At 39.1% G+C, this 17618-nt stretch overlaps 1 protein-coding gene across 6 annotated transcripts in view; it reads right to left on the bottom strand.

Annotated features, from left to right (window-relative positions):
• ube3c (ubiquitin protein ligase E3C) overlaps positions 1-17618 on the bottom strand; it is a 169830-nt gene that overhangs the window by 41190 nt on the left and 111022 nt on the right. For all 6 annotated transcript variants that reach the window (XM_078537131.1, XM_078537136.1, XM_078537147.1 and 3 more), the window contains one exon: positions 10387-10634. In XM_078537131.1, coding sequence (XP_078393257.1) covers positions 10387-10634 — 248 coding nt within the window. The remainder of the gene's footprint in view (positions 1-10386; positions 10635-17618) is intronic.

The following is a 17618-nucleotide window of genomic DNA, read 5'->3' as shown; positions in this document are numbered from 1 at the left end:
TTTCATATAAAACAGTAGGAGTTTAACTAATATTTTTTCATTTATTTATTTGTTCATGGGACATGGGCAATACCAGCAAGGTTAAATTTATTGCCCATTCTACTCTCGCTGATTGATTGTCCAGATCACTTTTGAGGGCATTAGAAGTCAACCACATAGGGTCCAGTGCAGACCAGACCAAGTAGAGGTGATGGGATTCCTTCCTTGGAGAAAAGCCTATTGCTAGAACAGATCAACTTGTTCTTGTGGAATGGGAACTTAATCTTTGGGAGTTCAGTCCCATAACCACAACCCATTGTTGAGTTACTGACATTTGCCTATATAACAGTGCTTTCCAACAAGTAATTCAGTGTGTGATGTGCTTTGAGACATTGAGGACCAACTGCTTATTGATACGTCCTACTGAAAGGCCCAGAAGCCCATTGATTGCATACTTCACTACAAGAAAACGTGGATTCAGAAATAGACAATCTTCACAAACAAAAATTCTAGTATATCCTTCAACAAGAAATGCTTTCCATCAAGGAAAAACAGCTCAGGTTGAAAAATAAGAATAGAGTTTAATAATAAATGCCATGTGTTAATAATCTTCTGGGGTAAGCACTCCTGGTATACCAGCATATGGATTCTGAATTTGAGAGATATTTATAAACCAAATGTCTGCAATAAAAAGCCTTTGATATATTACTTCATCCACTGATTACCATTTTCAACCTTTCATAGTTTGGACATTTGATTTCCATTATGAGTTTTTACGTCAATACATGTAAATGCTTTTAACCTTGATAGCTGGAAATTTTAATTTTTAAGAAACAAATCAATATTGCAAATTACAAATTGTAATTTAGTGCCAATCCATTTTGGAACCCATGTTACATCATACATCAGTTATTTGAGGAATGTCTACAGACCAGCTTTGAGTCTAGCTATATTTAAAAACTTTCAAAATTATACCTATGGGAAGCCCCCTCAATGGTTGAATAGGTTAAAAAAATGACTAGCAGTCACACACCAGGAGGTTCATTCTTCAATCCATCATTTGTGCTGTGTCAGCTTAGTTCAGTGATAGCACATGCCTTTGAATCGGATGATTCTGGATTTAAGCACATAAGCCAATAGTTCAGTACAGTATTGAAGGAGTGCTGTCTTGCAAGAGATGTCACCTTTTGAACAATATGTGAAAGTCAGGCAAATAATGTTAGCTTTAAAACTGAAGTCTGTCGGAAGTAGCTCCAGCTTTGACAGATAACCACTGATGACCTATTTGGAATTTCAGGCCTCCTCGTGCCCACCCAGCCCCAACATCTTTTTCCCCACCATCAGTTTGCATTCTTCATTGTTAGGTTGAGCCTTAAAGTAAACACAGAAACCCTGCAGAATTGGATGCATTGCATCAGCTCCAGTTGAAGCAGGATTGAATTCTCAGCAGATTCCATTCCCTTCAATATGTGATACTGATTTGATAATTCTGTTCTTAGACTGTAGTCAGCACGGAAAAAATGGGCGCCTTAATTGCACAGAAGGAGGCAGATCCAAGACAAATTAAAAATGTCAAGATCCTTGTGTCAATGTGTTTCTGTAAATGTGAGACACACCGAGAAACACAAAAATCTTTTTTTTTCTTGCTCTGGTGGAATTCTTTGGTACTGAAAAATGTAGGACAAGCAAAGAAATACAAGCAGCATATTAAAGGTACACTGAGAAAGAAGAAGAAAACTATTATGGGCAAGCTGCAGAGCTTGGTCTGATCTGATCTGTTGATTATGGGAGTGCTTAGATTGGTTTACAGCCTATGCTTTTGGTGCTCAGTCTACTGGTAACCCCACTAGGTTGGGTCTTCTTTCCAAGGTATGCCTGCCACACCCCAGTATACTCCCCATTGAACTAGGTTTGGTCACCTAGCTTGTTGGTGAAACAGGGCCGCCAAATCTTACCATAATCGGTCCCACCTATCATGTTTGCGCCAGAGTACACAATGGAGCATGCAGTTGTTTGGCAGTGCCGAACTTGAGTATTGCTGAAAAAAGACATTTGCTGAAGCTTTTCCTCTTGCACTCATCAGGACAATTACTGCATAAGAAGAGAGTGCAGACTGGTTGGCAAGTGGACTCCGATTGTTAGAGGCAAAGCCATTGAGAATGCACCAGTTAACTTGTTATTACCTTTACATTTGGTATTCTTGCAAACTGTTCTGATAAGTGCAAGACAAAATGCTTCGACAATATGTGTCTTTTTTCAGCAATACTCAAATGATGAATGTCTTCATTGTGGAATTGAGACCTTTGTTTTAACAAGTGCTACAACCGGTCAACGGGTGAGGTCCCCCAATTTGTTATAATCCTGGACGAGATAGCCCAAATTGTTAACTTCTCAAACTGGACCCCAATTTTGTTATGCTCCTGGGTGAAGAGGAATGAGGTGGCTTCCCTTCTTTATTCAATCTCCTCGGTTGGATTCAACAAGGTTAATTTAAAAGGATCCCTTCCCTCTTGGATACTTTTTCCCAACCCAGTCCAAATGTATTTATGTTTTAGAAGGAGCCAATTTAACCAGACTTTCTTGGGTCCAAGGAGGAGTGAGTTTATTAGTTACTAAAAACCAGAGAGAAAAAAATAATAAAAATGCCACACATACACATAGATCAGAAATGAGAAGTTGAGTCCAAAAATTAAAAAGTGATAAAGATATATGAATCAGTCTTTGGCTTGTCCGTGAGGAGTAGATGGCAGATGTTGCTGCCGTTAGGTTTGGTGATTCCAGTACAGCTGACTTTGGCAGTTGAGCAGTTGTTTGGAGATACTTGCTTCTGCAGGTGAGCTGAAGGAACTGTCCTATTTCCTTCTTGAATGTGGCTTTTCTGATTTGCCCCCAGCAAGAAAGAGAGAGGAGAGACAGGCATGCCGATTTGATTTTCTTCTGCTGTGACCCTCACATCCCACATGAGCACACCAGAACTAGAACACACTGATCAGATTTGCAGCTGGCTTTTTAAACTCATTTCCTTGTTTATTTTTTCCCTTCCAGGAATACGCATGTCTTTGGCCCAGAGTCTGCTTTCTTTCAACTCAGGCCATTTCCACATTCTGAGATGTAACTCAACAGGAGATGGTTTCTGCCAAGATGCGGTAATCAGTCTCCACCGTCGCCGCAACCACAGGAGATTAAAGTTCAGTCTTTTGCATTGCATCTCTCCCTTTCAAGTGTCTTTGACTGAAGTAAGCCTTCACACCTTTTTAGGTGCGACATTCCATGTTCTCTCCAGGCCGGTTGGTAAAGTATAATCCGCATAGGAATTTTCCACAAAGTGGTTACTTTACATTCTCAGCCTGCTTTTGCTTGTATGCTTTTTTTAAAAAAAGCACATATCTTCCTTTAAAAAGCTCGACATGTCCGCAAGTAATTTGGGGCTGTGATCTGCTGTTGCAACACAAGGACTGTGGAAAGGTATTCCTCTCAAAGCTATCATGAATAGTCTTTCAAGCTTTGAAAGGTGAAAGTTCTGATTTACGAGAAGAGATTAGGTGATCTTGGGAGTAAACTTCAGATTTGCAAAATTGAGATGCGAGCTTGGATGGTTTCTACTGGGGGTGCTTATGGAGCACTTTATGCATGCTAGATAGTAATCCTTTAAAGATGTGGAACCTTTGCCACACTATTACTGATGTGAGGGTCCAGGAATGATATTCACAGTGGAGTCAAGGGGTTTGTGGAGTTCGCATAAACAGAAGAGCTACAATCCTCATGTTTCTGTAATTCTCACCTATTGCGCATGTTATTTCCCTCAGCCTGTAGTTTCCCCGCCTCTCCTCCCACCGTCTCTCCGTTATTCTTCATGTTTGTTACTGATTTTGTTTCTCAGCATCAGTTACCATCTTGCTGTTATTCTTCCCCTTCAGAGGATACGTTCATGTTGCATGCTCATTCCATTTCTGTTACTTTATCCTTGTATCTGCTGCATTTTGGGTTTTCTCTTAACTTGTCCCAGCGTCTCAAGTTACTCGTCCTCTGTATTCATCTCCACTGGTATCCTTGTTGTTCTTCACTATTCTCTCGATGTTCCAAGTGTTTTCTCTTTCACTCCAGCAATTTTTGACAACTGCCTTTTTTGTGCAGTGATCTCTCACTGGACCCGAGAAATGGGAATTCGTGCTAGAGCTTTAACACTGCCGAGTGCTGCAATGGGAGTTGGAGCATTGACACACTGGCAACAAATGCAAATGACAGGAGAGATCAGCCAGAGGCAACACCAGGAGATGAGGTAGCACAGATTGCAAAATCACAAGGCCCAGATATAATTTTAGGAAGTAATTTGTGGACCCCCGGTGTGCATTAAAAAATGCTGATCTAAATGTTCACCCAGTCCCATTTCCTATCATGAGAAAATAAGCAGCATAGTCCAAAATTCAGATTTTTCTCCAGATTATGCAGTTTACAGAAAGACAAGCTTGGATTAGGAGCAACAATTACATTTTTGCTCACCTGTATCTTAGAACACCATGTGCTATTCTTATTGATGCTGCACTGCAAAAATGAATACACTTCAAAAGCACTTCAGTCGCTATAAGCTGCTTTGAGATATTCTGAAGTGGTGAAAGTCACTATATAAATGCAAGTCCTTTTCTGTGCTTAGATGCTACATAGTACAATAAGGTCAATGAATACAAATGCATGCTCATTAGAAATAAGAGAGGCTGCCAAGTTGTATTAAAAACAGCTGATTGGGCATTACAAAGGTGAAGCACAAGCAAAAGTGGAGTTTACTTTAATAAGTATTATAAGATAAATCAACTGAGATAACCTTAAGGTCTCTCTAACCGTGAAACAGATCAAAATGCCATTACCACATATTTTGACTGCTTATTTATGTTCTGTCTGGCTGCTTGATTTAAAGCCAACAAAATGCAATCGCTACACAAACAGAATCAAGAATCATCTCCTAATGGAAAGTTTAATTGAGAAGTGACCAGCAACATGAGGTAATCCCTTCTGTTAAGATGGCTATAAAGACCTTAGTGCACTGAATCACACTAAACAATCACTACACGGGCATTAAAGAAAATTTGAATTCATTACGCCCCAATAAATATAGATAGCAATCAATATCTCCCCAAAAGGCATTTTTGTTCATAGATTTAAGAACATATACAGCATTTACTAGCCACATCCCATTTACAATTGTAATCAAAATATAATTAGCTCTGTTATAGACAGCTTTGCAAGTTGCTGCCTGTCACAGCTTTAAAGTAACCGGCTAAGTAAATACTTGGAATTAAATCATGCATTAATGATTGAACGCTGTCTACATCACAATTCTTTTCTTATAAAGACAAGCGCGCAATGTTTGAACACTTCAATGGCCAACTTAAAATACAGCAATTCAGTAAACAGCTTACTGAAATAATTAGCTTTTCCCTAAAACAAGTACACAAGCCCAGCTTCATAAAACACTTGCATCTAGGACTAGAAGTATTCATATAGAGTAGGATAGCAAAGAAGGAGGCCATTCAACCTATTCACCATGGTATTTTCTAGAGATGGAAGCTACACCTGAATGCTGATTTTTCATTTTCCTAAGCCATATTAGAAACGGAGGTTTGATGAGGAGATATGTTCAGTTGTGACATGTCCCCCCTTGTATGAGCGCATCAATCTTAAGCACCAGGTATACATTAAAAAAAACTAGAACATTACCTATACGGTTCAGAATTTTAAAAGAATAGAGATTTGGCCTAGAATGAATTTTTCCATGAAGCAGCTTGTAACATTTTTATTTTACATTAAAAGATTCTATAAACTGCTCTTGTATGTTAGAGGGATTGTGTGATAGGCCTCAGCTACACAAGTCATGGAAAAAAAGCTATGTTTGACGTGTCACAACTATACTGCTGGCTTCGGCTCCAAGCTACAGCTCCAGTCAGATCTCTACTTCCTAAACAGCCCAAGAAACAATTTCTTGGTGCAAAACTCTTTATACTGAAAGAAAATCAAAAGTAATCCAACATTGCTGAAAAAAGTAGACATATCTAAACTTTTTCATCTTGCACTTGTAAGGAACATATCTTTTTATTTCTATTGGACTGTGGGTTGGGATTGCAATGGCTGCAGTTTGAGAGGCATATCCACTGGAACAGGATGAGATATATATATATACACAATGTTGCAGTCCTGGAACAGAGTGTGCCATGAAAGACAGGATGGTGACGTAAGGCTTCTGACCAGGTGACCAGGGCTTTTGTGTGGTAGCAGTGCAGCAAAAAGCTACTGGCCTGCAAAGAGAAAACATCTAAAATCTCTTTTCCTCGCATCTCTATAACCCGCTCTCTCTCTCTGAAGAAACCCCTGTGAAAAGGAAAAGGGGAAAACCACTGTTAGAGACATTGAAAAGCAAGTTCTCAACCAGTGAACTAAATACTGAAAGTGTTGGAAGACCACCTCGTGTCATCAACAAGAACTGAAAGGAATTTGGAAGACATCAATCAAAATCAACCCATCGGATCCAGTACTCCGGATTTTAAGGGTGCTGTTGAACTGTTTTATCGCACCCTCAAAATCCATATTGTGTGTGTGTGTGTGTGTGTGTGCACATATGGATTTAAGAAGGGGGTAGAGTTTAAGTTATAATGTTAGAAGTTAGCAGTTCATATTTCTTTCTTTTGCCACTAGTTAAAGGCAATTTGTTCAATAAACAGTTATTTACTTATTAAGTTTACAAACCTGGTGCCCATATTCTTTTAACCCAAGTTAAACAGTTAGGTAGAATTGGGGCAATCTGGTGGTTTGGTCAAACTTTTTACATTTGTCACGGCTTGGGGAACAGTGGGGCTTGATATTGCAGCGCACTATCCTCAGTCAGTTGTAACACACCAATCAGGACATTTCGCAAGAATACCAATATAAGGGGAAATCAACAATTTCTACTATATGTAGAGAGTGCAGATTGATGGAGGCATTGCCATGGAGAATGCACCAGTGATGGCAACTGACAATTAACTGCCAAGCATTGTTTGAAATGTAAAATAGGCAGCTTGACCCTGATTGTTCAGGGCAATTCCTTGACCAATAAGTCAGCAAATGGCTGTCACTTATTTTGTTTAGCTGAAACAGGCGCAGTGTGCACATGTGCTGTTTGTCTGTCAAAAACAGGGCCCTGTTGCCCTAGGCATAGTTTCCAGTACATGCAAATGCGCCATACTACGTGCCCAATTGACAATCTTGAATTTGTCAGTGTAATTTCTTAGCACACTGAGGATTATTTAGCAAACATCCAATTGTGGAATCACATCTACTGTTGGACACTGTTGAGTTTTGCAAGCAGAGGCTGGTTGGGCACAGTCATTACCTTGCCCGTTGCAAATAGCAACTGGAACACGCTGTTGATACGATCTACCAATCTTTGGGCCATATGGCTTACATATCGGCATCACACTGGCACTGAAATTAATACACCACATCACTCCTTTGCGTGATAGGCAGAATGTCTTTTCGGCTTGACAACAGCATCCTATTAGTGGCATATACCACATATGTTGCTACTGCATAGCAGCAGTGTGAATCAGCAAGCTTCACCTGTTGCTCAGATTTTGAGATACCTTGCCCTTCCACGGTATTCTGAGGTAGACTTGGCACTTTCAGGGCCGAACGTAACAGCTTTAGGCCCATTCATGAGTTTGAGTGATATGAAGTGTGAAATGATCGATCAGGGCAGCCATTTTCCTGCAGGATGTCTTTGACATGCCCTACTTCAGCATCAAGCTTGCATGGTGAGCAAATGACTCGGGCCCTATTTACAAGGTTACCGATAAGTTCAATCTTATAGCATGTGGAACGGCAAGAATGCCAATGTGTACATTGACCATGAAGGTAGGCTTGCGGCAGACCTTCGTAGAGAATGCCCTGGCAGATTCTCAACCAGTATATCAAGGAAGGGGAGTTAATTTGACTGCTCCACTTCAAAAGGTGAGTCTGAGTGCAGGATGGAGCCTAAGTCATGTAAGAATCCCAATGCTTACATAAACTGGCCTAAGGCCATCACTTTCAGCCCTGAAAAGTGCTCAGTCTACCTCAGGTTACCCTGGAAGGGCAAGGTATCTCAAAGGTTTGAGCAACAGGTGAAGCTTGCTGTTTCACGTTGCTACTATGCAGTAGCAACACGCGTGGTATACATTCCTAACAGGATGCTGCCATCAAGCCAAAAAGACATTCTGCCTATCACACAAATGAGTAATGTGGTATATGAATTTCAATGCCAGTGTGATGCTAGGAATGTAGGCCGTACGTCCCAAAGACTGGCACATTGTATCAAACAATGAACAGCCGCTGTTCACAACGGGCAAGGTACAAACCGTCCCCAATCAGTCCATTCTTGCAAAACTCAAAACAGTGTCCAACATTAGATGTGATTCCACAATTGGACAACATTTGCTAAATAATCCTCAATGTACTAAGAATTATGCTGACAACCAATTTAAGATCGTCAGTCAGGCTCGCAGTGTGACACATTTGCGTGTACTGGAAGCTACATATATTAATACACAGGGCCCTGTTCTTTGCAGATAGAAAGAATTTGTACATTGCACCTGTTTCAGCTGAACAAAAAAAAGTGAGAGCCATTCTCTGGTTCATTCCCCAGGGCTATGCCTTGACTAGTGTCAAGTTGCTTGGTTTAAATTTCAAACATTGCTGGGCAGTTAACTGTCAGTCACCATCACTGGTTTATTCTCCATGGCAATGCCTCTACCAGAGTCCAGTTGCCAACCAATCAGCAGTCTCTTCGCATAAATTGTTTTCCCCTTCTACTGGTATTCTTGCGATATGTCCTTATGAATGCAAGATGAAAAGCTTCGACATGTCTCTTTTTCCAGTAATCCAACAGCAGAAATTACAAGGGCACTGTCCCTTTAATAAGGAAAACGGAATTAAAAACACAAATACCACAGATGCTTCATTGAAATCCAAGTCACTGTACATCACCCAAAAATATTTTACATGGGATCCATTTAATCAGAAAGATGGGTGAACTACATTTATGCTTCATTTATTGTCCTCTACTTCCTAGTAAATACGATCCAATAATATACTGTGAAAGTAACTCTGATTCAGATCCTAGTTCCACATCTAAAATTACTCTACCAAATGTATTCGGAAAATACCAAAGAAATTAGCAGCTTAATAAAACTTAATGCTGAATATATACAAATAATGCATTGTGTCCAAATAGCAAGCATCACAGGAAAAAAATGTATAATTAAGAAAGGAAACTGATTCCAGTGGAGCAATATTGACCAAATGTTGTCATCACACTATACTGCATTAATTAGATAGCAAATTGACTGCTGGTTTATGTGTCAAGTCACTGCAAACAACAAAAAAGGTAATAAACATACAACATTCAAACATGCTAATCGAATCCAACCAATGACTGACTTATAAATTGGTAATTGAAAACCATTTCCTTCCAAATTTCCATATTTGAGAACCATAGGGAGCAGCAAGTAAAATATTCACATCTTCCTTAAGGGAATAATATTGGTGGATAATTCAATCTAGCTATATTCTCCATCATTTGCTGTCCAGTCAAGATTGTCGCAGTGGTAGCCTGTGCCCCTGCTCTTCTGGTATTTTTTCCCTGCTTTGAACATTCCACCTTGTTCCAAGCTGTCTTTCAAAATCATCATTCTCTACCCCCCTCCTAAGTACAATAACAATTTTCTCACTATCTTCAGTGCTTTCCTCCCTCAGCCTCCACAGTGTCATTTTCATTGATTTCAACCTCCATCTCAATTCACTGTGCTTTCTCTCCCCAGATCACTGTTCTTTCATCCTCCCTAAATCTCTCCTTCCACAAACTGCGCAACCTATATTCACAGCCATCCCTTTGACCTTGCCATTTCACATGGCCTTGCTAGTCCCATCGTATCAATCACAGATTAAGGCCATTTCTGATCACTTCCTTGTATCACTCTCCACCCATATTCCCCCTTCCATGTTCAAACCTACCTCCTTCTCTATCCATCCCTGGAAAACCTACCCCCCAATTCACTCGCAACTGCATTTTCAAAATCTGTTTCTACCTATCTAATCGTAGCCAAAGTATCACTCGCAATTGCTTCTCTTCTTACCTCCTATGTCCCCCAAGGAACTATCCTCGGCCCCCTCCTATTTCTCATCATCATCTGAAAGCACAGCATTAGTTTTCATATGTAGGTGACAACACCCAGCTCTATTTTACCACCACCTCTCTCCACCAACGCATGGATTCCAAGGCTAACAATTTGTGGCGAACAAACACCATTTCTCAAAGCTAGTTTTTTAACCTTCTTTCAGCTGTTTCCAAATATAATGCTCGTTTGGTCAAGACATTTGATATTTAAAGAATTCAATTCTCACCTTTCCCAACATCCTTCCTAGAAAGTAGTAATGTCTGGTGTAGTGATCGCCAACCAGCATTTTTGCTGCAGGATTCGGATACAGAACCCCTTCATTTGTCGTCTTAAAAAATCCCTGGTTTGGGTTAAACCCAGTCTTGAGCAGTTCATTAAGAAATTCTCTGAATATTCCTCCACCATCAATTCCAGCTTCATCTAAACCATGTGCATTTAATAAGTGAACGCGTATTCTTTTTCTCAAGTCAGATTCTGGAAAATAGGGGAAAAATTTATTTTTCAACAAATATTGCACTCAAGCTGTTATTTTTACAACGCAGGACATAGACCAGGAATTTGTGGCTGCAAAGACAGCAACAGTTTTAGCATTTACCATCAAACTGACGACAACTTCTGCAGTCCACACATGCACAGTTAAATTCAAAAATCTGGAAGTTGCTGTCAGCAATACCTTGTCCCTCCACAGGGTGCACAATCAATCAGTGATCAGGAAAATTTGTTTTGTTGAATGAGGTGTATATGCGTTTTAATGACACTCCAAGCCATAATTATGAACAACCTCTGGCCTTGAAAAGCCTGGACTGTCTTTGCTTTCTATTTCTTGTTCAGAAACCTCCGTTTGTTCTGTTTCTTTAGTTCTGAGACATTCCTACATTTTTTTTACTTTAAAAGCGAATGCCTCTCTCATGTTCTCATATCAAGATCTAAATGGTCACATATCTTTGTCTTTTTTGGTATTTTCAGTTTCATCTTAATTTTCTTGATATTAATTTTGAGGAAACAGAAAAAACAGGTCTCAGAACAAGATACAGAAAGCAAATGGCAAAACATAAGAGAGTTTATACAAGATGCTGCAAAGGAAATACTACCAAAGCAGAATAGAAAAAGAGACAAAAGATGAGATACTAGCAATGATGATAGAAAGGGGAAAGCAAAAGAAACACACCCAAGTATGACAACATGGAAAAGAAAATAAAGGATGCATATAGGCAGGCGAAAGAGAAATGGTATAACAAGATGTGTGATAAAGTGTTGGAACTAGAAAGAAAACATCAAATGAGAGTTATGCACCAAAAGGTGACATCTTTGACAGACAGAAGGAGATAACAACAGATAGCGAATGAATAAAAGGCAAGGATGGTAAAATATTCTTTGAAAGGGATGCAATAACAAAAAGATGGTCAGAACTTATAAGTGGATTGTCTGATGATTCAAATTGAGGGAATCCTCATTATATCCTCAGATATAGAGTCAAATGAAGGATCAAACATTATGATATCAGAGATAAAGAATGCCTTGAAATTGATGAGTACAGTAAAAGCTCCAAGCATAGATTAAGTAACAACTGAACACCTAAAAGTCCTTAGAGAAACAGAACTAGAAGTGATAACAGAAATTTGTGATCAAATATATACCAAAAGGAACAAAAACAGAAAGTGCTGGAAAAACTCAGCAGGTCCAACAGCATCTGTGGAGAGAAAAACAGAGTTAACGTTCCGAGTCCGTATAACTCTTCTTCAGAGTTGAAGAATCATACAGACTCAAAACATTAACTCTGTTTTTCTCTCCACAGATACTGTTAGGCCTGCTGAGTTTTTCCAGCATTTTTTTTTTGTTTCAGATTTCCAGCATCCACAGTATTTTGTTTTTATATACCAAAAGGATATATCCCAAGTGACTTGAGACATTCATTATTTTTTAAGTTACCCAAGAAACCTAAAGCAATGGAGTGAAATTATTTTAGAACCATAAACTTAATGAGCCATCTCATTCAAGCAATCTTGAAAATCATAATAGAAAGAAATAATAACAAATTTGAAGCAGAAAGTGGTGAAACAGTCTGGATTTAGACCTGGAATCAGAACATAGAATACCATATTTAACCCAAGAACAATCTTCAATAACTATCTAGAAGAAAATTTATATATTTAATAGACTTTGAAAAAGTGTTCGATCATGTTTATCGCTAAAAGTTAATGTGATGCTCAAATGTGCCATTGACGGTAAAGATGATTTATCCAGAACCTATATTGGAATCAAATAGCGAGCATCAGGTTTCCCACACTCTGGATCAGGACCCCAGCTGGGTCACAACACGAAATTCTGGGAATCCCGAGCTCCAAGGCAGCAAGGGCTGTCATGGGGCTCGGACTAGTTCTGACAGCTGCGAGGCTCCTTTAAATGACCTTTTTTTAATTTGATGAGCGTGGTCTAATGGACAGATCACTGAGGCCGCATTGCTCTGCAAAGAAGTCCGTGTAAAGATAGGTGGGTTTTTTTCTAGCCATAGCCACTAGAAAAGTCAAGAGGAGTACAACAAGATGTTGCCAAAATTTCTCAATCTGTAAACAGAACAAATATTCAGGGAATTAGATGTACTTCCAGGGGTAAAAATTGGAAGAACATAAACTTGTGATATGTTGACAACAGAATGCTTCTTGCAGACTAAGAGGCCCTACAAAATATAGATCAAGTAAAATCTAGAAGTTCAGAATATGGATTGAGTATGAACACCAAAAACAATGGTAGTTAGATGGAATACATTAGAAGAAACTGGAGTGAAGATTGAAGTGGGTGGTGTCACACTGGAACAAGTAGATAAGTTTGTCTATTTAGCACAAAAGATAAAAGAACATGGTAGATATGATGCCAAAGTCAGAAGAAGGATAGAGATAGCCAGAAGTAATTTTGTGAAGATGAAAGATGTGTTAACAACAAGAAAATTCAAGCTTGTAACAAGGAAAAAAACTCAAAGTGCTACACTTTAGGTGCACCACTTTATTCTATGCCTCAGTAATCTGGACAATACAGATCTTTGGAAGAAAATAGAAGCCTTTAGAATGTGGATGCTAAGATATGTGCTTAAAATTCCATATACAGACTATTAAGACAAATGAAGAGGTGCTTCAAAGTGCAAGATCCAAAAAGAACTCTAAAAAGTGACATCCAGAAAAGAAAATGTCGGTAATTTTGGCCATTTGATCACAGCTGGAAATCTATAAAGATCTCTTCCGGAGGACAAAGTGGAGGGCAGCAGAAAGATGGGTCAACCTAGGTGCAGTTGGATGATGACATCACAGAGTGGTTGTAGGCAAGCTACAGTGGGTGTGAGAGGATGGGACAAGGCAGACAAGTGCAACATACTGTGACAGCAGATCACCAGGTAGAAGTAGCTACAAGCAGCAGCAGCAGTGTTGTCTTTCACTCCATTCCATGATAAAAATATTCCATGGAATTTTACAATTAAACCATAGCTTTTTCAAAATATATGCTATTTCAACTTCTGCCTTAACCCCATGCGCATGTATCAATCTTTATTTCACATCCTGTAAAATGATTAAAAAGTGAATGATAATCAATGCCATCTAGTTCTCAGTTTGCTGTCTGAAAATTCTTCAATCTGATCAACTGCCCAGCCTGCTAGAGAGTTTCCACGTGAAACTCCCTATGGATGGCACCAAAAGAAATAGGGGAAATTGATGCCACAGAGCCCATTACATTTTCTTGTGCAGCTTTTTGCGTTGTCAGTGGTGCGCGCTGTCCTTTCACCACTGACCGCAAAATTTGGGCCTGGGTCTTCATTTGAAGCTACGAATAAACATTTAATGTGTCTCATTTAAAGCAAAATAAAATTTTTCAGAAACCATACTGTCCATAAAATAAGTTTGTGAAAGGCCCTTTCAAAATAAATAACTTGGTTTCAAATTTATTAACTAATCCTCTACCACAGTGCTGATGGCCAAATTCTCTTTCTGGGCAAAATCAGCTCAAAACTTTGAGGGTGGCACTTTTTGTCTTTGTTGTTAAAGCCTGACTTAGACACAGGCAGATTTCTCAAAATGAGTTTCACATCCAAAATAATTGATTAAAAATTCTCTTCTGCAATCATTAGCTGTAAATAGTGATTCTAAAGCAAGGATCAAGGGTGCATGATGCTGTAGTCTATGATAGAATTATAGGCGGACTCCAGTGAGAGCAATCAGGATGGACTGAAGGATATTTCCCTGCTTGTTTATTTACTTATTTGCTACATGGAGCAGATTTTGTTCTTCAAATTGCATTATCCTAGCTATTATGTTTCATTTAGGATTACAGCAAACAATTTCTTTTGCAGCACTCTTTTTTTCTACAAACCCTATGAATTTCTACTTAGTGCAGACAGTTTGATTTGCTGCCAGAGTAGAGTTCTGCATAAAAGGTCCTAAAGGGTGCAATAGTGTTACTTTCTGAATGAATCTGTGCAATAAAAATCACTTTGCACAAATCATTTCCCTTCCAATATATAGCCATTATTAATTCCAAAGTATATTGTAGGAAGAAGGAATACTAATAGACCTCGGGTTGAAAACTAATGGTAGAAGCTGTATTGCTCCAAACATATGAGAAATCAGAGCAGCAGATGGCAATGGCGAGTGACAAAATGCACTAATTTTAAACTCCCCATTAATAGGCAGTTATATCACATATTTTTCTTAATAGAATGAAGTCTCCCCAAACGTGAACGCAAGATCAGCTGTTGATTTAGCATTTTCCTTGGGGTATAAGATCACCACTAGGAGTCTTGAACCAGCTGCAACAGCATTGAATTTACAGCACAGGATGAGGCCATTTGGCCCAAAAGGGTCTATGCTTGTACAAAAGCAAAATACCACAGATGCTAGAAATCTGAAATAAAACAGAAAATGCTAGAAATGCATAGGTCTGGCAGCATCTGCAGACAGAGAAACAGCAGCATGATCCCAAGTTTCAAGTTGACTGTCATTTTAATTCTTCACCTTATTTTCAGGCTGACCTCTGCTTCCTGCTGCGTTCTACCTTCAGAACTCAATTGAGTTCAACAATTTCAGGTTATCAACTCTGCCCCCATTTTCTTCCCTTCATGATTCTGCCATTCACACCTCCTCGACAGACAGGATTTGTTTCTCAAGTTAACGTTACGATTCCGTATGACTCTTCTTCAGAGCATATGGACTCGAAACGTTATCGCTGTCTTTCTCTCCACAGATGCTGTCAGACCTGCTGAGTTTTTCCAGCATTTTTGTTTTTGTTTCAGATTTCCAGCATCTGCAGGATTTGTTTCTTTACTTGTTCAATTCCCATTTCCTTTCACCTTGCACCATCAACTCTTTTCTCATTTAATCTCTCCTGCCTTCCATCTATCAGACTTTCCCTTTTGTTCTTTTTCCCACATATCCACCTCTTTTACTTGCTGAAAACTTATTGCATCTTTAATTTTTCCAAGTTCTGAAGAAAGGTCATTGGCCCAAAACATTAACACTGTTTCTGTCTCCACAGGTGCTACCAAACCTGAATATTTCCAGCATTTAGTTTTATTATTAGGTCTATGCCTGAGTTTATGCTCCATATAAGCCTCCTTCCATCTTACTTCATCTCACCCCATCAATATGTCCTTTAATTTCTTTCTATTCATGGACTGCACTTAACAAGCATGCCCTAAAGTGCATCGATACCAAACGCCTCAACCGCTCCATGTGGTGGCAAGCACCACACTCTCACCACAAGAATAAACAAGTTTCTCCTGAATTACTTATTGGGTTTATTGGCGACCATCCAAATTTATAATCCCTAATTTTGGGTTCCACACAAGTCAAAACATCTTCTCAACATCTTTCCTGCTTACTTCTGAAAATCTAATCTCAAACACTGTTCACAGGACTTTTACTTTTATACGTTTTAGAAAACAGCTGATGAGATAATCAGCTCATTTCCAACTTTAAATACGTTTCACTTTTTCTGAATGAGCAAGTGACATCTATAAAACTAAATGAGTTTAGTTGTACAACATTGTCACTGGGATTTTAGTCGAACACAATGGTGGCCATGTGAAATTTGCACACAGTAAAGAATACCCCTCAATACAACTGCAGACTCTGTCCGCCAAAATATGGACAGTTTCAGCAGAAAGTATTTTCAACAGGATAACAGCAGGGTGAAGTTTACGTCTATCATTGATTGCTTTCATAAATGATGGGAACAATTGGAACTGACGAACCAAGCATACTTCACAAGATGTGCATCACACAGCATTAAATGTACAAAGTACAAGAAGTTAGATTTACTTAGACCCTTTAACTGAATAAACTGAATATTATCAAAGCACTCCGAAAACTTGGAGTCATACACCAAGCGACAACTGGAAAAGGGGTACAGGAGGTGACCAAAGACATGGTCAAAGAGGCAAATATTAAGCAGCCTTCTGACGGAAGGGAGAGACAGGAAGGCAGAGGAGCTTACAGGGAAAGCTTGAATATTGGGCCAAGACAGCTGCTAGGTCTGCAACTGGATTGAGGGAAGGATTTAAAGGGTACAGAGGTGGAATAATTGATGGAAAAATGGTTACACACAGAGCTACAGGATACAGCAGGAAGGGAGAGGCCATGGAGAAATCTGCAGATGAAGACTAGCAACAGAGGGGTACGTCATATATAATGGAAGGGGGCACATTTGAAGGCCAAATTAAGCATCTACTCAAATTGAGTGTCACCAAAAATAATCCAGGAGCTAAAATATAAAAAGTATCTAAATAAAACAAATCACAGCATTTCCTATGACAGAATCCATAGGAACAAATATTTGCTCTACCACACAGAAATCTAAAGCATTTTCTCTCAAGGGCTGTTATATCATCAAATTTATTCGGCTTTGACTGTAAGACTAAAACCCCTTGAATGGATCAGAACTCATAACAAGTCATTTATTTTTCTATGTTCAGTAGTCTACTGGTCTTATTTTATTTCAATTATGCAAATAAGAAAATGTTGCAAATGACTATTGGTGCATCACAACGGGTTGAAAGGTTATAGGACAGGGCGTAAAATTGGAGTTGAGGCCGAAATGAGATCAGCTATGATCGTATTGAATAGCAGGGCAGACTCGAGGGGCTGAATTGCCGACTCCCGCTCCTAGTTCTCATCTTCTTATGTGATTGATCCTCATCTGTAGAGCAGTGATAGGGTGTCACCATAGACAACAATTTTTTAATGATTCTACTTTGCAAATTATGTTTATTCCCTTACATTCAAAATGAAACAGTGAATAATGGCTACAGTAGTCCTAAACTTTGCTGCTGTGATCAGCAAGTCCCTTCTGCAATTGGAGTAGTTATCACGCTGACCAGAAATACTTGGTTGACAAGAGCTATAGTGTGTAAAACACGTCTTTTACATAACTTTAATTAACGTGCACTTTTAAATAAGTTTTTCATAAACTATGTAG

Source organism: Cetorhinus maximus, chromosome 3 (assembly GCF_964194155.1).
Source record: "Cetorhinus maximus chromosome 3, sCetMax3.hap1.1, whole genome shotgun sequence".
NCBI classification, from domain to species: Eukaryota; Metazoa; Chordata; class Chondrichthyes; order Lamniformes; family Cetorhinidae; genus Cetorhinus; species Cetorhinus maximus.
The sequence above is the reverse complement of the archived record's forward strand: the minus strand, read 5'-3'. Positions and strand labels throughout refer to the sequence as shown.